Source organism: Callithrix jacchus, chromosome 13, assembly GCF_049354715.1.
Source record: "Callithrix jacchus isolate 240 chromosome 13, calJac240_pri, whole genome shotgun sequence".
Lineage (NCBI taxonomy): Eukaryota > Metazoa > Chordata > Mammalia > Primates > Cebidae > Callithrix > Callithrix jacchus.
The window spans coordinates 35789934-35813394 of NC_133514.1; the positions used below are offsets into that span (position 1 = coordinate 35789934).

Sequence of the window (23461 nt, forward strand, 5' to 3'; positions counted from 1 at the left end):
AATCTAAGTAACGGGAAAGTACACCAGATGATTCCTGTTGGCTAGTGGCAACTGTCTTGATGCAATTGTCTTCAGACACCCTCCACAAACCAGAGTACAACAAGGTAAACAAGTAAAATCACAGAAGCTCATATGTGAACACTGTAACTAGGAGAGATAGATGATTGTGTAAACCTTAATTTACAGACTAGTTAGGAAGAAACCATTAGAGAAGCTCCTGAACCTGTGCCAGAATGGATCATCAGGGAACGTCTGTACAAAAATGAGGAGAAGGTAGTGGGGGCCTAGCATTGTTAAATACAGGTAAAATCACCCTCAGAAAAAGTGACACCCTCGTTGAGAAATACTGAGAATTGTGGCACTGACAGTTACAGAATGGGCACAACGAATTTCTTCTGAATATAAAATCAATCAATCTGGGTGGTGGTAGGGATTGCCTGAGCAGGGTCATGAAATAATTTTCTAGAGTAATGATAATGTATAATATTCTGAATAGGTGGCTAAGTAACATAGTTGTATGCATTTGTCAAAACATCATCAAATAGAACACTTGGTGTCTGTACATTTTATTTTACATGAATTTCACCTAAAATGCAAATGTATATTGAACTCTACTTAATTAAAAGTACCCAGAAGTAGTTAGTGTTGGCATGCATTGATTTCAGCAAGCAACCTGCTGGCAAAGCACCAGGAGCACAATACTAAACACTAAAGAGAGAATCCCTATCTCCTGAAAAAATATCTGTAATGGAGAAGGGAGCAATCAAACATGTAAGTATAATCAGTAACTTAAGCATTCTGATGGCCAAAGGTCCCAGTGCTAAAGACATGTATCAATTCAAATGATAGTTTTATCCTTGCATCTGAGTATTTACTGAGAAAGAATACATTTAGTGCAGTAAAAGACATAGTTCGGCAACTGACGGGGTGCTGATATTTCAGTCCTTTGTTGGTAGAAATTTAGATTAGTGAATCTTCTTGCTAAGAGTTCAGCTAACTTGTGTTGGAAGCAGCCCAGCCCAATAATTAAGAGCCTGATTCTAGACGAACCATTCTAGCACTTGCTAAGTTTACTGCTCTTACCATGTTATTAAAACTCTCTGTGCCTTGTTCCTAGGTTAAGACTTTATAATAGTAGCCTTTACATATATTTGTTTTTTTGTTTTCTTGAGACAGAGCCTCACTCTGTTACCCAGGCTGGAGTGCAGTGGTGCTATTTCGGCTCACTGCAGCCTCCATCTCCCAGGATCAAGTGATCCTCTCATCTCGGCCTCTCAAGAAGCTGGGATTATAGGCATAGGCCTCCATATCCAGCTAAATTTTTGTATTTTTTTCTGTAGAGTCAGAATTTTGCCATGTTGCCAGAGTGGTCTCGAATTTCTGGGCTCCATATATTATTATGCGGTCACTGACTCTTCGATATGATTCTTAAACAATTTTCTTCAAATTTCATCAAATTTAATTGAGAAAGTTAAACATTATCAGTAATCCAACAGGAAATATAATTTTACTCAGATGTAGAGACTTGCATGAAGGGCCTCTTTAGAGGAAAGACAAAGACTGTTTAGGCACTGAGAGAATGGCAGTGGTAGAAAGCCTCAAGGAAGCCTAAGACTAGAGGAGCAAATGAAGGAAACAATATTGTAGAAGAAGCCCAATATGGGCTGGAGCCTTGGAGGTGGGATGCCTTGGAGGAGCTGTAGATGCCAATGCCAATTTCAGTGCCCAAAGCAGGGATGAAAACACATCCTATTGCCCTCCAGTGTTGCCCATTGGCTAAACCTAAAAAAGAGCCCAGTTGATGAGGTAGCTTGGGAGGAGCACGAGTCTGCTTCCTAAGATCAGAGCGAGAAAGATGAAGATAGAAAGTGGATCTTGAGGAAAACCAACATAGTAACTAGCTTCCTAGACACAGAGAATACCAACATCTCAGAAACGGGTCGCATGAAGAAATTCATCATTTTGACTGCTGTAATGAGCACTGCAATAACAGCAAGAGGGTGACGTCTTAAGAAAAGGCAACCTTGGAAGATTCAGTGGTTGGTTGCATGTTCAGGATTTGCTATGGTCTTGTTGCAAAGATACACACCTGAAGATTTACACAGTGTAGACTTGGCTTTGCCTCTGCACTTGCACATTCACCTTTTCTGTCAAAAATATATTCATTGGTAGTTTTCTACAAAATATTTTACAATTAATACATTTCCAAAAATAATATAACAACATATTTAGAAATAGAGTGAAAAGATACTTTAAAATTTTTCAATCATACATTTTCATCTATAATCTAAACATCTCAGTTAATCCTATTTTTACTACCTAGTATCAAAATAATCTTTTTAGGAAGAGTGAAACATGTCATTTTACCTCTGCTTCTATGAAACTATCTTTTGGGAATGGGAACCTAGTACTCTTTCTTTCTCTCTCACACTTTCTCTCTCTCTGGCTTTCTTTTTTAATTCAAAAATAGATTGGGGTTACCTCTAGGTAAAGTCATCACCAATTTGTTTCCAATTACTGAAGCTTCAACTCCAAAGGCAAACTTGAAAGACCTTGACAAAATTTCAAATATGCTTTCACTTGCTTATTTGATTCTGCTTTTCATTGTCTTGTACCTAGACGAGACTTTCTGTTTTTGTTTGCAAAATGCTGGTAATTTTCTTCCATCACTTTCATTTCGTTTTTTTAATGTGTCTGCAAGTGTCATGGTCTCACTGAGTTATTACTTAGAGTTTATTCACAGAAGAGGCCTAGGTTTACTTCCAAACTAATAACAAAAATTGTCTTTTAATATTAGCATTTAAGTAAAACTTGCAGTTATTAACTGCATTTATTTGCCAATATCTGTGAAGAGAGGTGTATCACTGTCTCCAATGGAGGAATTATTGTCTAGATTTTTAGGGGAAAATCTCTCCACGACTTGACTTCATATTATTGCAATTTTGAAAATTATTATTTTTATTGTCTTTTTTATATTTCAAGTTTTATATTCATATCCAAAAATATACATTTCTTGTGGAAATATAGTTTTAAATTGATCCATTTGAAAACTATAAATAAAGAAAATCACTAAAGCCATAGGCATGCTCACACAAAGACTTTACCAAAAATCACTTAACAAATTTTTCAGTACTTTTACATTTCAGAAAGCCACATTTTCACTGTAAATTTTTATAAATTACATTCCAATTTATATCTGTTTACTTCTTTGTCTTTTCTTCTGGACTGTATCATATAATTCTTAATTCCCTATTCTCTCTGCCTAGCTCGTTTACTGATACAAAATGGCACTAAATACATATTTTTGAAGGAGTAAATGCATAATTAAACAAATGAAAATAGGCAATCGAATAACCAATTTTAATTTTTTCTGTGGGCTAGTGATACTCGAGGAGATAATTCTTGGCCTAACATTCTATATCCAATACTTTCCCTAATATCTGAGCAAGTGAAGGCTAAATATAAGGAATTCTTAAAGTGTCCAAACATTGAAACTATGTCCACACAGATTACATCTTAATGAAAATCTCAATGAAATTGAATTTTATCAATTAATTAGAATGATTTTAATCGGTTCATCAATTTCACTATAGTCAATGAATATTTTTAAGTATTTTATAATGCTTGAAAATGTTCTATTAGGTAATTGAATCATTCTATTTGTGGTCTTGTTTATGTAATTCATTTCCTTAGGAGGTAAAATAAATTTATTAATAAAAAGAGGAAACAACTTTAAGTGAAGCAGTTCAAATTGCCAGAAATTCTGACTTACATATGACATTATTACAGAACCTTGCATACAGACCTTGGAAGTCAACCACTGCATGACAAGGGCTACAAATTCCTTCATTTGAAACAAAAACAGTGTTGTAAGTGACTTCCTGATTTACACAGATGATCAAATGAATTAGTGCTATTGAATAACCTTTATAAAAAATAAAACTTTATATGTGTGAAGTACTTGTTAAAATTGATAAGAATTTTTATTATTTCACCAAAATGATTTGTTTTTCTTGAACACATCTCCCTAAAACTCACTATATATTATTTCAAATCCAATGCAACCCCCCTGTAGCTTCAGTTACCTTTCGTAACTCATAAAACAAGTCTGTTTTATTGCTCTTTGGTGTGCTTGGTGACATAAGAAGAAACTACAATTGTAAACCAACCCCTTAAAAAAGTGTCAACAAGATCTCTGTACATTCTTAGTTCATTTTAAGTCTTAGTAAAAGATTTAAAAACCATATTCATATTTTGCTTAAGAACAGGCTCAATGCACTCCAAAGTGCTAATATCTCTACCTTGATATGGTACATTCAGTTTAATCCCTTCAGTGATAGAGAACAAATCATAATTAAAGAAGGGGTGGAAAGGGTTCTTTCAAAGACTATTTCTTGCATACAGATGAGTAATTAGAGTGACCTCAATGTAGTGGCTTTCCTTTGTTGCTCAGAGACAAATACCTTTTTGTAGCAAATAAACAAGCTCAGCTCTGCAAACCCTCAATGTGAACTGCCTCCCTGGAAGCCAGGAGTCATCTTTGGTGTCTTTGCAGTTAGATGAAAGGGAGTCGATTCTGCAGTGAAATCAAGAGTGGGGAAGTTTAAAGTTTGACTTTGTTATTACCTTACCTCGCAAAGTTAGCTCATTAGGAGTTTGTTCTTTCCAGAAACCCACAGTGAAGATTCTACCATACTTCTTTTAAACAAATTCACATAGAAAACACAGAATATTTGGTTTAGGAGAGAACATGGTACAGTTGGTTTGAATTTAGAATGTCTCAACTTAAAACAAAATTTTTTCATGGTGGGAATTATGAGCAATTAGAATTTGGTTGCCTTTGACATTGATAGTAGCTGATCAATGATCAAGGACCATTTCATCTGGCATGAAGCCCAAACCTAGAGACTGGTCTAAAAAGCAAACAGACCAATCTCCGGTGTTTTGCCTTTTGCGAGGATGGACTATATAACACAGAATTCAAGATTTGATCATTAAAATAATGCACTTATTTCAGAAATAATGGCAATATATTTGACAAATAAGTAGACTTAATGGGAATGTGTATATGTACCAGAAAGAATTTTGTGTATTTAATATTTCCTTTTTAAAGTTACAGGAAAATTATGCCCATATTATAATCACAGGACATTGGCTATGTAACCTTGTTTTCTGTTAGAATTTCACAATGTGAAAATTAATATGTTCCTTCCTCCTATCCTTTGTATTCTTTGTTTCTTTGGGTTGCGGGTTTTTTTGTTTTGTTGTTGTTGTTTTGTTTGGTTGCTTTTTGAGACAGAGTCTTGCCCTGTCACCCAGACTGGATTGCAGTGGCATAATCATAGCTCATTGCAGCCTTGAACTCCTGGGCTAAAGCAATCCTCCTCCATAACTGAGACTACAGGTGTGTACCACCATGTCGATCTAATTTTGGGGGGAGGGTAGAGATTGGATCTCCCTCTGTTTCCAGGCAGGTCTGAAACTCTTGGGCTCAAGCAATCTTACCACCTTGGCTTCCCAAAGTACTGGGATTACAAGTGTGACCACCGTGCCTGGACCCCTGCTCTTTATTGTCTCTAAGAAAAGAAATTCCCAAACTCTCCCCAGAAATCTATTGGTATCACAAAATAGGTTGTTCCTCCCAGCTATGTCTTATCTCCATTAGCTTTCTTTACTTATATCCCTTGCTGTGAGACTTTGCCATGCCTTCTAACACATAAAGTATACTTTATACCATGCCCAGGTGCTGTTGACTTTGGACTTGCCCGTGTGGATTATTTAGACCAATAGAATACGGTTGAAAGTGACATGTATCTGCTTGGAGTGGAAGAGGTATAGCATGTTTCTGATGCTATATCTGCAATTCCACCCTCTGAGAGAAGAAAGGCCATGCCCTACATTGTGATTAGCTCTTCATTCTGTGTCCTCAAAGACATGTAGAGCAACCCTAAACCTGGAAGTGAGCCCGGCAGGACCCCATAGACAGCAGGAGAGCCATCTAATGACCTGGAAGCAGCAGGCAGTAAAGCCTTGGTTTTGGAGTGAAGCAGCCTGTTTCAGATCTTGGCTGTTCTACACAGTTACACCATGAATGGGTTGGGTGACCTTTGTCTTTCAGTTTTTGTCATGGACATTCTCAGTTTGACAGTGCTTTACTCACAGGTTGCTATGAAACGTATGCATCTCTCTCTAGCCAGAGTGAGGCTCCGGGTAAATACTCCAACATTCTTTCAGTCTTCCTTTGATAAGTCCCTTACGCCTCTAAACCCAAACCAGCAACATGGCCCAAGCTAAGATGGAAATCAACCAAGTTAAAATCATCATTAATAGTGGTGTTGATGAATAGTAACAATATTACTAAATAGGGTTTGATTAGTCAAAGTCTATGGCAGCTATTGCCTTAGAAGTGCTGTGAGGCTAAACTGTTCTTGGGGTACACAAACATTTGCCATCAAAGTGAGATGTTAGATATGGAAGGAACTTAAATGATGACTTAATCTTATCATTGCCCTTCAGGAATGAGGGAAATGAGGCCCAGAAACTTGAGTTGTCTTTCCCCAAACTAGTTAATAGCAAATCTGTCACTTAAACCAACAAAATGGTTTTATAAATAGTTTTATAGATGCACTGTCTGACATATTCAGAATATGCTTCTGGCCGGGTGCAGTGGCTCACGCCTGTAATCTCAGCACTTTGGGAGGCCAAGGCAGGCAGATCACTTGAGGTCAGGAGTTCAAGATCAGCCTGGCCAACATGGTAAAACCTTGTCTGTACTAAAAATACAAAAATTAGCTGGGCATGGTGGAGGATACCTGTGATCCCAGCTGCTTGGGTGGCTGAGGCAGGAAAATTGTTTGAACCTGGGAGGTGAAGGTTGCAGTGAGTGGAGATTGTGCCATTGCACTCCAACCTGGGTGAAGAAGTGAGACTCCATCAAAAAAAAAAAAAAGATATACTTCTTTCTGTTATTATTTTTCTTGGAATAGTGAAATGTCTATGTCCTGGAGCGTAACTTCTTTCTTTTCATAGAATAGCCCACATATATCATTTCATACAAAAGAACTGCAACTCAAGAAAGGAGCTATGTTGTCAGCAGGAAACATGTGAAGTACTGTTTGCATGTGAAATCTAACTGCACTCTTACTCAACATGCTCAATGTCAGGTAAGAGCACCCTTGCAGCTAATATAATCTTTACATACTGTCCTCTGCACATCCATTTTCATTTGTATCTAAAGTGACAGATTCACAATTTAAACCCTGAAACTAATTTTCCCAGTTTTTAAAACTCTAAGCTTTTAGACAAGAGCAGAAGTTCTCGAATTAGTTTCTTTTTAAAATTGCTTTAGTTTCTGGCCATGTGATGTCCAGTGAGACAAAGGCTCTTTAGACCACCTGCTCTCCTTGCCAACATCAAAAGAAACAAAAATATATCAACAGCATTAAATGTAAAAGACTCCATGTGGTAGCTAAAAAAATGAAGAAAGTGAAAATAAAAGGGAAACTAAACTGAGTAATATAAAAGCAAGAAAAAAGGACAAATGCGAGGAGAGAAAAGGAAAAGGATAAATAAGAGGGAGAGCAGAACCTGCTTTATATTTTTATGAAGCACAGACCTTCCACTCCTTCTGGCCATTGACTTGGGCCTGGAATCAGTCTTAGATTTAGGCCCCCTTAAAGTCCCAACCAATGTCAAACTGATTCTCAAGAAGCAATTCATTCGCAACTTGCTTTAGCTGTTTAAACTACTGGGAGCATAAGAGGTTCATGATGAGGACTGACTTGTACTATCCTTTACCCATTCACTCCATGCAGACCTGACTACAAGACGCAGCAGACAGAAAAAGAAGTGGTTCCATCAAAGGAAGTACTTTCCATTCCTGTCCTGATACTCTCCTCCTTTGTACTGTTGTGCAGGGAGAGAAACCCTAGGAATCCAGGGGCCAAGACCATCCCTGTTGTTCTGAGGGTTTTGCTCCAGATAAGGAAGTGGCTTGAGAATAGCCATGCTGTCACGTACACTCCCTAAGCGAAGAACCATACACAGAAATCCATCTTAGGCTATTAAGTCAAATATTACTCCCCTTGAAACTAGGTAAAGTTGTAGACCAGCTTTCATTATGTAGTGGTTTTTTTTTTCCCCTTCTACTACTGGAAGAACAGTATGATGAATTCACGGAAAACCCCTGCACTTTCTATCATGCAGCCATGGAGGAAGTGGGTAATAAGGGAATGGCACTCGAGCATTCTAGATCTGCCTGGATGGCTAGTAGGCATTGATTTTCCCCAGCTCTGTGAATCCTAGCAACCCATCAAAGAGAATTACTGGAGAAAATGAGAGAGAAATGTCATAAACCTTGCTTTCATTTTATTCCAGTGGATGTGAGGACTTGTGCAATTTAAGCAGATTATGCTTCCGAACTGAAGCTTGGTTGAGTGATTAAAAGACAAAACAATTCAATTGAAACCTCTACCTAAATTTATCAGCTTAGATTTTCTGAGTTGTACTGTGAAGTATTGTGATAAAATGGGAATGTTTGTTTCAAAGGTAATAAAAGCTATTGATCTACCGTGAAGCAGTATTAGCTTTAACATACGGCTTTTATGATTAATTTGGTGCTGCATAAAAGAAAAAAAACAGGATCTTTTACTTTTGGTGATTAAGGGAGCAGTAGAATTTTGAAAATATATTTTTATGTACAGTAAGAGGAACTCCTTGTAGAGACAGTATACAAAGTGTTGGCTGTTACAGTCCAATCAGCAATTACTCAGTTAAATCAGAAGGCAAAACATGTATAAACTTCTGCAAATTTCATGTAAACATGGGACACAGGAATATACCTTTTTGTGTGAGAGCCAAAGAAGCGTTCATCTGGTCTAAACAATCTGATGGGTTGTATCATGAAATACAAATGTCTGCTAAATCCCACTATTTCTTTCTTAGAAGAGAAGTGCTTTCTAGAGTCTTCATCCCAAGGAAAAGACAGCAGGCACAGTTGAGAGGAGCATGGTTTAGTCTGCCCTCCGCATCTTCATCAGTAATCTCACATAGTGAACACTGAACAGTATAAAATAACATGACTTTCAGCATCAGCCTGCATTTCTGTGCGAATTTAGTAACTCGGAATAGATACATGATCTCAGGAGCTCTTATTCTTCTTTTTCTCATCTCATCAAAGGAAAGAATACATATATTTCAGAGGTATCTTAGTTGTCTTGTATAGTAACCTATAAAGGAATGCCTGAGGCTGGTAATTTATAGGCTTCTGCATACTGTACAAGAAGCATGGTGCCAAGATCTGCCTCTGCTGAGAGCCTTAGGCTGCTTCCACTCATAAGGGAGATGAGGGGAGCCTTTGTGTGCAAAGATCACATGATGAGAGAGGAAGCAAAAGAGAGGGGTGGTGCCAGACTCTTTTCAACAACCATCTCTCATGGGAACTAATGGAGCAAGAATCCATTCTCCACCCAGGGAGAGCATTAATCTATTCACAAGGAATCCACCTCCATGCCCAAGCACATCCTATTAGGCCCCACCTCCAACACTGAGGATCAGATTTTAACATGAGGTTTAGAGGTAACAAACATCCAAACCACAACAAGAGGATAGTTATAAAGATGAAATGAGTTTAGAAATGAAGTAATTAGCACAATAGTGATATGTTGCTTCTCAATAGATGCTTTCTCTCTCCATCTCTGTCTCCTCTCTCCATCTCTCTCTCCTCTCTCTCTCTCCATCTCTCTCTCTCCTCTCTCTCTCTCTCTCTCTCTCTCTCTCTCTCTCTCTCTCTCACCCACACACACACACACTCTCTCTCTCTCTGTTCTTATTTGCCTATTAGAATCTTCATGTGATTTGGTGGTTGTGAGGGACAGAGGAGAAGAAATGAGAAAAAACCTTGAAAGGGTAAGAAGGAGCTATTTAGAGAAAAAACATTAGTTAAAAAGACTCTTTAGCCATCTTTCGACAACAAACAACATGCATCCCTGTCAACAAAACTATCTTTTTAATCCCATTTGGATGTTTTCTTCAAGCAATAAAAAGTAGGTTTTCTAAAAATCCATGTATGTTGCTTTCCATTTATATAAGAAATGTATAGCGAGATTACGTTTACAGCTTGCAATGGCTGTTTGTTTCCTTTTTAACCATAGGTACTCTTAGAATATGACTACCATATTTGCATAGATGCTGAATTTGAAAAGTACAATCTTATAAGGACATCATTTGTTCAGAGAATTGTGATAGGAACAATGTTTCTTAAAGTTATATATATATATACATATGCATATATTTTTAAATGTATATAAATATCTATATGTAGATATGCACACATACATACGGATGCCTTTCCCAAGTAAATATAAAGTTGTTCTGCCACAAATGCTTCCTTGGCAGTAAACATATGGCTATTTCAGGCTATCTACTGACTATAAGATAATAACAATAGCTAATATTTATTGAGCATTTATTATTTGAAAAGCACTATAATTAGGACCTAAAGTACATTACCTAATTAAATCCTCACAATTTCTTTGAGAGAGGTTTTAGAATTGTGACCATTTTATAGGGGAATATATCAAAGTACGAAGATTTTTTTTTTATATAACTTGCTCAAACTCATTCCCTTACAAACGGGTCTAAATCCAGGGATTTGAACCCATTTTTACTAATTACAAAATTCAATCTCTAACCCTCTATACTACTTAAAGAGTCAAACGTCGACGGCGTCCAGAGCGAGGCTGGGGTAGGGAGGCTGACTGAGCTGGAGTCGTCCGCTTGTAGTGGAGGCTGCTAGGAGTCGGCCAGAGGGTGAGCGGGGAGCAGGCGAGCGAGCCACAGAGTAGGCAGGAGGGAGCGTCGCGCGGCGCAGAGGAGCGCCGGGGTCGGGCCGGGGCGGAACCACAGCCGGAGTAGGGCAGCCCGAGCCGGGCGCCGCGGGGTCCCCACCCCCACTCGGCCGGACAGTGCCCGGTGTTCCCCCGTGCTGGGGGCGGCGGCGGCGGCGGACGGGACCGCCGGGACCGCGGGGGTGTTGCCACCTCCACCGAGGAGCCGGGGCCCGGGCCCCGTGACAGACGGGCCGAGGAAGGGAGAGAGGCGGCGGCGACACCATGTCATCTCCCAGTCCGGGCAAGAGGCGGATGGACACGGACGTGGTGAAGCTCATTGAGAGTAAACATGAGGTTACGATCCTGGGAGGACTCAATGAATTTGTAGTGAAGTTTTATGGACCACAAGGAACACCATATGAAGGCGGTGTATGGAAAGTTAGAGTGGACCTACCTGATAAATACCCTTTCAAATCTCCATCTATAGGATTCATGAATAAAATTTTGCATCCCAACATTGATGAAGCGTCAGGAACTCTGTGTCTAGATGTAATTAATCAAACTTGGACAGCTCTCTATGATCTTACCAATATATTTGAGTCCTTCGGGCCCCAGTTTTTGGCCTATCCTAACCCTATAGATCCTCTCAATGGTGACGCTGCAGCCATGTACCTCCACCGACCAGAAGAATACAAGCAGAAAATTAAAGAGTACATCCAGAAATACGCCACGGAGGAGGCGCTGAAAGAGCAGGAAGAGGGCACCGGGGACAGCTCATTGGAAAGCTCTATGTCTGACTTTTCCGAAGATGAGGCCCAGGATATGGAGTTGTAGTAGAAAAAGCACCTGCTTTTCAGAAAGACTATTATTTTCTAACCATGAGAAGCAGAGTATAATATTCATGTTTAAACAAAGCAATTTTTTTATTACTAAACAAGGTTTTTATGAATAATAGCATTTATATATATATATATATATATATTATATATCACCCTTTAGATCTTGATTTCTTGGTCATTTCTCAACCTGAGGTGCATAGCATATTCCCACATTCCATTTGGTGGCTATATGCGGTCTGAATGCATGCATTCATAAGTCCATGTGGCCAAGTCAGCCTGTGTGCTACTGAAGTGTCAAAGGAAATAGCCGCTCTGATAGGTAGACAGGAGTAAAAATAACAGGAAAAAGTCGCTTCTTTTATTGATGGTTCCAAAGAAACAAACCAAACCAACGAGCTCTTGGATGTGAAGATAAAATAGTGCTTTTTCGAAATGGAAAGAAAAAAACTGGCGAGGAAGAGGCCTGCTGTGGGAGCGCTTAGAGCCAGCCACACAAGAATGAGAGCTGCTCCTTCCTGTGAATCCTAGGTGGCCCCATGTCTTCTGTGGAGTTACAGTATAAAACAGGGAGCTAATTAGAGTATTAAAACGTAAAACCATTTTTTGACTCTGAAAAAAAAAAAAAAAAAAAAAGAGTCAAACCTCATAGGCTACCCATAAACAACAGTTTAAAGTGATAGTCCCTTCAGGAAAAATAGATTGTTTACAGAAAGTTTGCTCTATTCTTTAGAGAATTTCTCTTTTTGTCAGAAAAAGGAATACACAGAGGGGAGGAAGAAAGCAAGAAAGAAAAGAAGAAAATGAAAAGCTGAAGAAAACTTACAAATAACCCAGTGGCAGAGCCAGAATCTGGTTGCTCAGGTGCCTTCTAATACCCTGGCCAGAACTTAGATTTACTGTACCTCCTGCCTTGTCAGAAGCTAACTCTGAGTTAGCTATGAAACATGGAAACATTTGCTTGTTGGGTTACATTTGACCAAATGCACTTGACCTCCTCTGAGTTTGCTCACATTTCCCCCGTCCCCTTCTACCTCTGGCAGTATCTGCTCTAGAACAGGAAAGGAGAATATTTTCACTGCCTTCCTCCCAGACGGGCAGGTGTGTTTTCTGAAGTCACTCCAGAGAGAGATGAAGTGCTTTTCATGCTGGAGACTTTCATCTCTTCTTGGCAGTTTTCTGGAAGTTAGCTTTCTTCTCCCACAGTGGCTTTTAAATGTTTATTTCAAAATTCCTATCTTTTCATTTTTTATTTCCTTAGATCTTAGTCACTTCGGGGAATTACTGTGAAAGGTTGACTGGTTTGTTTTTGTTATTGTTGCTGTTTGAATGGAAAAATGTTACTCTCCCTTTGCTCTTCCTTCACATCCTCTCCCACTCGATTATCAATCATTGATCATTTCTGCCAGTGTATTAATTGACCGATTGAATGGTGGAGTCTCTGGTCACACTTACACTTTGACCTTTTACTCACTGGAGGCTGATGGCTTCCACCGGCTTCAGTCTTTCCATGTTCATCTGCATGCCCTGAAGGAAAAGTGCAATGAGCAAAAGCAAGCTACCGGAGGAAAGGCAGACACTACAACAAATGTGAGACTACAATCTTTCTGTTTGCATCACTTTCTAAAGAGTCAAAGTTCCAAGTCAGAATAATCAATTATCTAAGACTAGATTATAGGCACATGCCTCCCAGAGGACAGGAGGGACTCTTACACCACTTAAGTGCCCATGGGCCCCACTAAGACTTCTTGGTCAGAAGGAAAGTTCCCCCAGACAACTAGAATACAATACTGAGGTCAAGGTAATAAGGCAAACATCCACTAAAAGTCAATGCATTGGCTGCCACAAATAAAAATATACCCCATTTTTTGCACTTATACTTCTGAAAATGTTTCAGTACATAAAAATAAACAGTTCTCAAATTTTTCTATTACTAATAATGCCCCTTCCTTAAAGGGAGATGATCCAAAAATCTCACCACTCTCTGTATGTAGCTTCATGTCCAGCATCTCTGAATGTCCATTCATTTCTCTACTAATTTTTCTATTACCTTATCAGTATTCCGAAGTCTTGACTGCATAGGAAAGTTAAATATGATCATCAAGTCCTCTTTTCAGTAGTGAGAAAAATGAAGAGGAAAAAAGAAGAGAGAGCTTTATAAAACTACATAAATATATGGTATTGCATGGAGGAGAAACAATAGCAATAAATAATGTTACCAATAGATTTTCTGGTTAGTATCATTTCTAACACACTTGATTTTATGCTTGTTTCTATGTTATATCATGCTGTACTAGTAACAATTTTAGAATGTAGATGCCATTGCCATCCACATTTTCAGAGGAACAGAACTGGGGCATAGAGAAGTTAAAAGGCCACAGAGTTAGTAAACCAGTATACAGTCCACACAGCTGGCCTCCAGAGCCTGCCCACACCTGCCCCATGCTATCGCTTCTCCTGTGGTTTTCAGTCCACGGTATGGTTCAATTCTCAATTCTGCAGCTGTACCCAAGGCAGTTGAAGCGATGACATCTGTGATATTTCCTCTTTACTATGCCTCTGTTTAACTTTAGTGATCATCTCACTTAACCTGGTTTCTCTACCAAGTGGAGAGGCCCAAACGTTGGTTACTGAAGATATCAGATCCTTGGATTTATGGCCAGGGTTCTTGTTTGAAGTTGCATTCAGATCCCAAGGACGTCTACCTCTGCATGTAACAATAAGTGTTGATGGTGACCGCCTAGTTCAATTCATGGTATTTTTCTTCCACATTCATTGGATGATAACAACACTATTTTGTCTTCTTAGTCTGGCTGAATCTACACAATCCGTAGTGGAACACTTTTCTTGCCCTTTCATTGACTAGCACAAGCAAACTTAATTGAAGGGCAGAATCCTATTTCATTGGAGAATGGATCTGTTCAGCAATGACAGCAGTCCTCCATCGGACTCTAAAGCCTAAGGTCACTGAGAAGGGAAGCAAATGTTGTGCTGTTACAGGTATGTTTTGTGAAGAATTTCACTCCATTTCTGTGTTTTTCTGCCTGAACCTGTATGAGAAAGATAGCAGTGTATATTGATAGCGTGATCAGTTATTGTGCCGTGTGCTAAAGGCAGCACCACAGACTCCTGGGTCTTGTCTTGTGGTGGCGCTATAACCATGTCTTTAATAAGCTATTTCATCACTCTGTAAGACAAACTGCTTCTGAGAGATAAAAGGTTAAGATCTGTGAATCTCATCGGTATCCATTAATTCTCTAGCTTCCTTTACTATAAATTAAGTCACTTGATAGAACTCCATGTAATTTGCGATTCCATTGGCATCCAGAAATTTTGTCTCATATAATAACACTAGAAGATAAATGATAGAAAAATCAAACCCAAATCTAGAATTAATGTCTATTTGTTCAGACAATTCATGGTGCCCTCTCTGTGGTGAAATAACTACCCTTCCACCAGAGACCAAACTGTTTCCTATTACCTGGAAGTTCCGGTACCACATAAAGGCACAAGCTTTGTTTCACTGTTAGCACATTAGGGATTCAGAGCCAGGACAGCACAGACAATGGGAAGCACATTTATAGCCTCCAATCCTGCCACAAGTCTGACCTTCAACGGACATTTTACTCAATGTGACCACAAGCAAAACTGTGTTAACTGTTTCACTACAGCATGACTTATACTTTCAAGGGACCCACAGTGAACTACGATTTGGGTGAAGTTTCCCAGTGACTCTGGTGAACTCATCCAACTGGTGGAAGACTCAGATTATCAAAAATAAATGAATAAATAGATTAATTGCAATGATTCCTACCACTGCATTAATCAAAGATAATGAGATGCTTAATTGATTGAACATCATAGATACCTTTTAAAATATAAAAAAGATAATATGGGACAGTTAAAATATATGGAGTCCTATTAATTGTAATTAAAGCTATGTTAACAATCTTAACTAAAAGGTTTACATCTTTAAATTATTCTTCTTCCTACTATTGGGCACCACAATCTGCAGAAAAATTAAAGAAAAATACATTTTAAAAGAAAAGAAAATTATAGAATGAATAATAAAGTTATTTCCCCTATACAAATATGAAGCTCCTGAGAGTGTTGAAAGCTTTTTTTCACCTTTACTCTTTAGTATTATTTGGTAATTATTCAGCAAAATTGACTATTCTTACTTACCATACCCTATTAAATAGTTAATAAAAAATTTAAACAATGATTTCAAATTGTTATTTATTTCAATTATATTCACTCTAATCCTGACCTATGGGTAATTAAGCATTCCATTTCCATAGTACCACATGTCAAAACTACTGCCTTTCCATTCTAAACTTGTGTGCATGCACAGGCCCATTAATGTGATTTGTATTCTTATTTGCATACTTTATTGTAGTAATATTCTGAGTTGAGAGCTTTCTGGAAAGTCTCAGTTAAATAGGCCAGACATTGCCATCTGTTATTCTCATGCTGGAATCACCCAATCCCAGTCATATTTTGTCTTGACAATGGTCATATTTTTGGTGCCACAATAAAAAAAAAGAAAGAGAAGGAAGGATCATGGAAGCAGGGAAGAAAGACTTGCTCACTTTAATAGTTGCTGTCATTGATACATTCCAGACGCGAAACTTCTTGCATCCTCATAAGACACTTAAACATAAAGGATCTCTAGTTTCTTATTATCATCACCACTGAGAAAAATGAGTGAAACAGGGGTCATTTTAAAAAATAACACCTGTGTGCCTGATGTATTTATTTATTTATTTATTTTGAGCTGGAGTCTTGCACTGTCGCCCAGGCTGGAGTACAATGGCACAATCTTGGTTCACTGCAGCCTCTGCCTCCTTTGTTCAGGCAATTCTCCTGCCTCAGCCTTCCAAGTAGCTGGGATTACAGGCACACACCACCACATCTGGTTAATTTTTTGTATTTTTAGTTGAAACGGGCTTTCACTATGTTGGCCAGACTGGTCTTGAACTCCTGATCTCGTGATCCATCCGCCTCAGCCTCCCAAAGTGCTGGGATTACAGGTGTGAGCCACTACACTCAGCCTATCTTTTAACTTAGTATATATTTATTATGGAAGACTTTATGAAAAATAAGAAAACAAGCAATAATAACAAAATATCTGTAATCTCACACTTAGAAGATCTAACTTCAAATCTGCGATCTTTCACTTAATTATTGGGCGATTAGGGAAGATCACACATTTCTCCACTATTAATTTACCCATCTATACAGTAAAAAAGAAAACCATATCTCAAAATTGCTGTGAAGGTTAAATGAGATGACAAACCTCAAATAACACAAAAGTGGATACATAGTAGGAACTAATTAAATGTTACTTCACGTTTAACTTCATTGACAGCCTAGGCAGGATGCTCTGAATGAACTGCTCTGAAATTGGTGACAGCATCTTCGGGAGGTAATCTTCTTAAATGATTGAGAAGCAATCTTATACCTGTTGTACAGCTTCAGTAATAGCATAAGAGAAACAACAATAGGACTTAGTGTTTGGTGTGAAAGTCTTCTGAGAGTCCATGAAAACAAACAGACTAAACGTGAGAGTCATCTTTGTGATAAATTCCATTATTCAATCTTTTGAACTTTCAAAGTGATATCGAGTTGTTGTGTAGACTTTGTCTCAGGGACCCTTTAATTACCCATGGAAAGTCAACAGCATTTATAGATTAGAAACTTTGAGCATTGTTGTAGGTACACAGTTTTTGTTTTCTTTTGTTTTCTAATTCCTTAGGCCCCAGTGCAGTGTACCTGAGGAATTACTAGCAGTGCATACATTTCTCACAAGGCAGAAAAGGGAAAGAAATAAGCAGCTCCTAAAACCCTGCTGCTTACCCAAATCTATGATTTCTAGATCTGGTTCATCTATTTATCCACTCGGTAGGTGGTATTTTATGATAAGGCAAGGATGGGAAAAAATATTTTGCTTTTCTATTATCAGATGCTCCACCTTGATGCCAGTCTCAGAAACACAAAAATCAACTGCAAGGGGAAGCAGGATCATGTTAAGTAAAGATTTGTCCCTTAGGGAAAGAGGCCCCATTGATTTCAGGAGATGTTAAAAACCTTCTAAGACTTGAACAAATTGTAAATAATCTGTATTAATTTAGATAAAAGGAAACATTTGATTTCAAGGAATGACGCCTGATTTAGGAGTTTTACTCCATCATAATGTCATTCTTTAAACTTGGCCTTGAAAAGAAGAAAGTTGGCAATTTAAATCTCCTGCTTATGTTCCACTTTTTGAAGCTTTAGCATTTTATTTTCTGGGTTCAATTACTTCACACTTTAAAAAGAGAAGGCAAGATGAATATCATTATTTCATTTTGTAATATTTGGTTGCTACATTTCTTTTAAAAATGGGACTTGGTGGGAAAAGTTGGGGTGGGGTGAAGGATAGGAGGCTACATACTGGGAACAGTGCACACTGCTCAGGTGACAGGGGCACCAAAATCTCAGAAATCACCACTAAAAAATCTACCAGTGGAACCAAACACCACATGTATTCCAAAAACTATTGAAATAAAATTTAAAAAAAAATTAACCAAAGGCTTTCTGTGCAGACCCTGAATCTAAGAAAATGTAAAAGAAAAAAGAATCAGAAGAGAAGAGTACATGTCACTGAATAGATATCGCAGGATATGATTTGGTAATAGTTATAATAATTCTGGAAGCGTGGACATTTTGTGAACTTAAAGGGCTTGAAGAATATCTAATGAGGAAATTATTTTACTCAATTGCGTTAATAAAAAAAAATAACCGTAGTCAGTAAATGTGTCTATTGGCTTACGACAGCACGAAACCAGCCTGGTCAACATGGTGAAACCCCTTTTCTACTAAAAACACAAAAGTAGGCAGGCATGGTGATGAGCACCTGTAATCTCCCCTACTCTGGAGGCTGAGCCAGGAGAATTGCTTAGAACTCCACAAGGTGGAGGTTGCAGTGAGCCGAGATTGCCCTACTGCACTCCAGCCTGGGCAACAGAGCTAGACTCCATCTGAAAAAAGAAAAAGAAGAAGAAAAAAAAAAGACAGCAATTATTCTCCTTCACCTCAAAATATTCCCACATGTGCACTTCCGTATACAACATATAGATTCATTATTCAGTCATTGATTTATTTATTTGAGATTCGAGTTTCACTCTTGTTGCCCAGGCTGCAGTGCAATGGCACAGTCTCAGCTCACAACCACCACATCCCGACTTCAAGAGATTCTCTTGCCTCAGCCTCCCTACCAGCTGGGATTACAGGCACATGCCACTACGCTGAGCTAATTTTTTGTATTTTTAGTAGACACGAGTTTTTACCATATTGGCCAGGTTGGTCTCAAACTCCTGACCTCAGGTGATCCACCCACCTTGGCCTCCCAAAGTTCTGGGTTTACAGGTGTCAGCCACTGCACCCTGCCAATAGATGCATTTTTTGCTCCACAAAAGCCTGCCTTATCTCCTTCATAATTAACAACAGGGAACTGGCCCTGGGCATGAGTCAGGTGGGAAGAGAACCAGAGACACTGAGGATCCAGCGCTGCTAATCAACATGACTTTTGATTGGATTCCATCTTTAGTATGGTAGCAGACATCAATTAGGAACTCAGACTGAATATGAGGGGAGTGGGCTATTGGTAATTAATTCCATTATTTTCATGTAAAGAAAATAGACCTGATACCCATATGCCTAAGTCCCAAATTTAATGATTATTTTGACTGCCTAGAAATTATATGTATTTTAGGAAAAGAACTTTGAACTCTGAGAATAAATGTATTGAATGTTTTTTAATCAAAACCTAAGCCAGCTGTGGAGTGAGTGTGTAGTTACGACTGGTTTCTAGGAAACAGAGACTAGTAGTTCAACTGCAGCCTCGGCTACCTGGAGTCGCCAACCAAAAATTACCTGTGTGAATGTTTTCCACTCTATAGCTGTCACAGTGGACTCATGATACTGCTAAGACTGAGCAGCAGGCAAGCTTTTAGCTTCCTCTTTCCAGTTTATTTTCAGAGCCAACATGTAAGTGTTGTAACCTCCACCTGTAGCTGTTGGTTAACATACACTATAGCAATATGCACACAGTCCTACTGAAGCTGCCAGCATTTTGTGTTCTTGTTTCTAAGCCACAAGGACCCCAGACCAAAATATATGAATTTTTGTAGTTTATATTTTTAGTACATTGCTAATCCCCCCAAAAAAACTCCACCTGGCAATATGTGCTATGAAATATATATGTATTTGCCTTGAAGCACTTCTATGATTAAATAGAAAAGTGTAAATTGGGTATGCATGGGAAAATGGTAAAGTTTGAAGGTTAGAACAAAGGCCACTTGTCAAATATCAACAATGTACATTAAATTACTGTGGGAAATGAGCTGAGTTCCAGAGTAAGAGAGAGAAAACAGTCCATTAAGTTCTTAATACAAGTCTTTAAATTGGTGTAATTGAATTCTTATTGACTACAAGCATGATATTTCTACCAGTTTGTGCAATAAGAAGAGTGAATGAGAAAGCAGGGATGTTTTTCCTTTGGTGTAAATAAGAGTAGGTGACATGAGAATTTATAAGCCATTCTTAATCAGCTGGATGAACCTACTTTATGGTCAAATATGGCTGTACAAATACAACTCTGGGCTTGGATTGGTAAAATTATTGTTCCAATTCAATTGATAATGGGGAAAGCTATTAGTGTGGAACATTAGCCAACTAGTTGAAGATTGCATTGCTTATCTTATAAGATTTTTGCAGTAAAAATCACAATAGTTAAAGGCTGTGGCATTTTGCAGAGAAGACAGAGCTGCAAGAAAAAGTCAACAAATGATAATTACATAAATACTAGCCCAAGAGTGAAGACGCCTACATTTTCCCCAGATTTTGCTACCTCTGGTTGGGATTCCCTTCTCATCTTTAAAACATTTTAAATTAGGCTACATGATCTCTAAAATTTCTTCCAGCAGGTCAAAACTACTTTACCCTTATTAATAGATCCAAAGTAACTTTCACATAAACATTACCATCTGCAATTCCTTCTGGAAAATCTCCACAATATTTTATTGATTTGTTTGTTTGTTTTGTCTTTATGTCTTTGTTTATCTTATGATTTGTTATTATTTTTGTGTGTGCAGAAAGTCATGCATTCCTAACGGTAAATTTAAAGACAAGTTGAAAAAGAAATCCAAATTGTGGATAGAATAAGAGGAATTGGAGGAATATAAGACACTGAATAAACACTTACATGCTAAAGGCTGTTGCTACTAATATATTATTGTCAAAAGCCATATAGATCGACAGTATTGTTAAGTATCATACATATTGCTTTAATTTATATAATTAGAATAGACTCAAAGTAAAAAAATTAGGTTAGGGTATAGGAAGAAAGAAAGAAAGAAAAAAAGGAGAAAGAGAAGAGAAAACAAAAGAGGAAAAGCAGTGAGCCTCTTGTTACAAATTCCAGTGAGTACTCTTTGTACCAACAATACAAACTGTGTCTCCAGCATTTTTCAATGAGGAAGCCCTGGACCAGAGTCTCCCTTTCCAGAGCCACCATTAACTCTGAAAGGAACTCAGAGAATCACTTCCTATGTGGTCTCCTCGCCATTCCACCGAGCTCTCTCATTCCTTCATCTGTTCTCCAAGAGGAATTTAGAATGTTCCTAAAATAAAAGAATGATCTAGTTATTCTTTTGCTTAAAGCCCTTAGCAGACTTTCTGTTGCACTTGGAATAAAATCCCACGGTCTCACTCTGTTGTCCAAGGCCTTGTATCATCTAAATCCTGCCTGTTTCTTCAGTCTCATCTTGTTCCACTTTTCCTGACTTGACAGATTCTAGCCACATTAGCCTTAAAGTTTTCAAACACAACCAGATTATGCCCTGGTCAGGGACACAGCGTTCTGTTGGCCTGCAATGCTCCCAATTACTTCCCCAGGGTCTACCAGCATCGTGCCTTTGATCTCTGTTTCTACATTACTTTCTCACAAACCTTTTTCTCCACCTCTCCTCTCTGCCCTATATCCTTTACGACATACCAAATTAATTATTCTACTATGCACGTCGATTTTTTTCACATCACTCTTCTCAACTTATACTTATTTGTGGCATTTGTTGTTTCATTCTTATTTCACTCACTTGCAAATAGACTTTATATCTATTTCAGCCAGCTATTAATCTTATTAATTCAGAAGAGTGTCTAACACATAGCACTCAGCTTATTTGCTGAATAAATTAATGGGACCTATTCTCAAGTTACAGGGAAGGTGAAATGTGGAAATGTTCAGATTTTCTTATTAGGTCTGGAACCTCTGATTACGAGAAATCTGCAGAAAAGAAGAGTGGAGCATGGATGGTGTGACAGAAAATCTTTGTGTAATAACAGGGCTGGAGGAGGATTGCCCCATAAGGAATTAACTTGTTGAATTCACAGAATACAGAAAGGCTTTCTTTGATTATTTGCTTATAAAGTAGTAAACATAATACAATGAATTTGCTTCTGGGCTTAAAAAGAAAGTAGGTCTCCTTTATGCAAAATCAAACAAAATAAAAAACTAAAAAGATGGAGAAAAAAGTCAAGAAAAAAATGATGCTAGGTGAAGAAAGCTTAACTGAGTTAAAGCAAGAAATTGCGGGAGACAGTATTGGGTGAAGAATGGGAACACAGAAAATGGAATTAGCACATCGGGAACTAATTGTGAATTGAATTCACGTGAATTCATTGAATGGTCCATGCCGTAATAGTTGAAGTATTCAAAGGAAGGAAACTCTTCAGAGGAATTCCTTGAAAAGACAGTAAAGTGTAACCAAAAAGAAAAGCACTAGATTCAGAGGTGGGGCAGCTGCCGCCGTTCCTAGATCTGCCTTTGATTTGACATGTAATTCTGGTAGTGTGTGACATCACATGCTTATAGGTAAAATAAGAAAATGAGAAAATATAAATGAATCTGATATTAAGATTGGATTTCTGGCATTTATAGCTCAAATACCTAGAAAAAAAATCAAGTAAGTCAAAACAGATTTCAAGACAAAAGCTATTCTATTCTGGATAAATATGAAGATCTCCGCCAGGAAACCTCAGGGTGATATGCAAAGCCCAGACTCACTTGCTCACCTGTGATGCTCTCTGCTTTTTGACATATCACATCACTACTCAGACAAATCAAATGTGGGAAACCTGATGAAAAGTTTGTGGTGCTAATAAAAATCTGTGTTACAATACATTTCTAACTTTCCAGATGGCTATATTATTTTTATTATTGCCTTTAAGAATGTCTATGGAGTCTGACTTAGCAGCTGGCTGAGGATGGCTTTTATTACCTGTCACAGCAATTCTAGGATGCAGCCTGAGGTGGTTATCTATATTTTACATTTTACTAGGATGCTTTGCTTTACCAAAATTAATACTGTTATTTTCAAATGAATGGAGATTGTGCCAGAAGGATGGGATTATTGGACCTTTACAGTGACTTTGAGTTGGTGAGAAGATCACGTGTTGATTTTTACCTTTCTTTGATTCACACTGCTTAGCTCACAACCATACTATCCTCTGCCCATATAATTTTAACAGTCTTCTAACTATTCTTCTAGCCTTTAGTTTGTCTCCTCGCCAAATCCAGCAGGCCATTTTCTAACCCAGTAAATGTCGTTGATGAAATACTTGTATCCCTCTCTTGCTTAAGAATCAATCCTTGAGGATTAAGTTCAAAATTCTTTTTCATGACATGGACACAACTTCACAATCAGGACAGCCTCCTTTTCAGTCCCTTCCCAACAAACCAGATTATTCCTTTCT

At 38.2% G+C, this 23461-nt stretch overlaps 1 protein-coding gene across 1 annotated transcript; it reads left to right on the forward strand.

Moving 5' to 3' along the window:
* The first annotated feature begins 10730 nt into the window (after positions 1 to 10730).
* Positions 10731 to 13891, forward strand: LOC100412188 (ubiquitin-conjugating enzyme E2 H). Its single transcript, XM_002756944.7, has one exon. The coding sequence runs from the start codon at positions 11112 to 11114 to the stop codon at positions 11661 to 11663; it is 552 nt and encodes a 183-aa protein (XP_002756990.3). The 5' UTR covers positions 10731 to 11111; the 3' UTR covers positions 11664 to 13891.
* Positions 13892 to 23461: the final 9570 nt, after the last annotated feature.

Coding starts and splice junctions, on each gene's coding strand:
- LOC100412188 (XM_002756944.7), top strand. CDS start 11,112: ATGTCATCTCCCAGTCCGGGCAAGAGGCGGATGGACACGGACGTGGTG.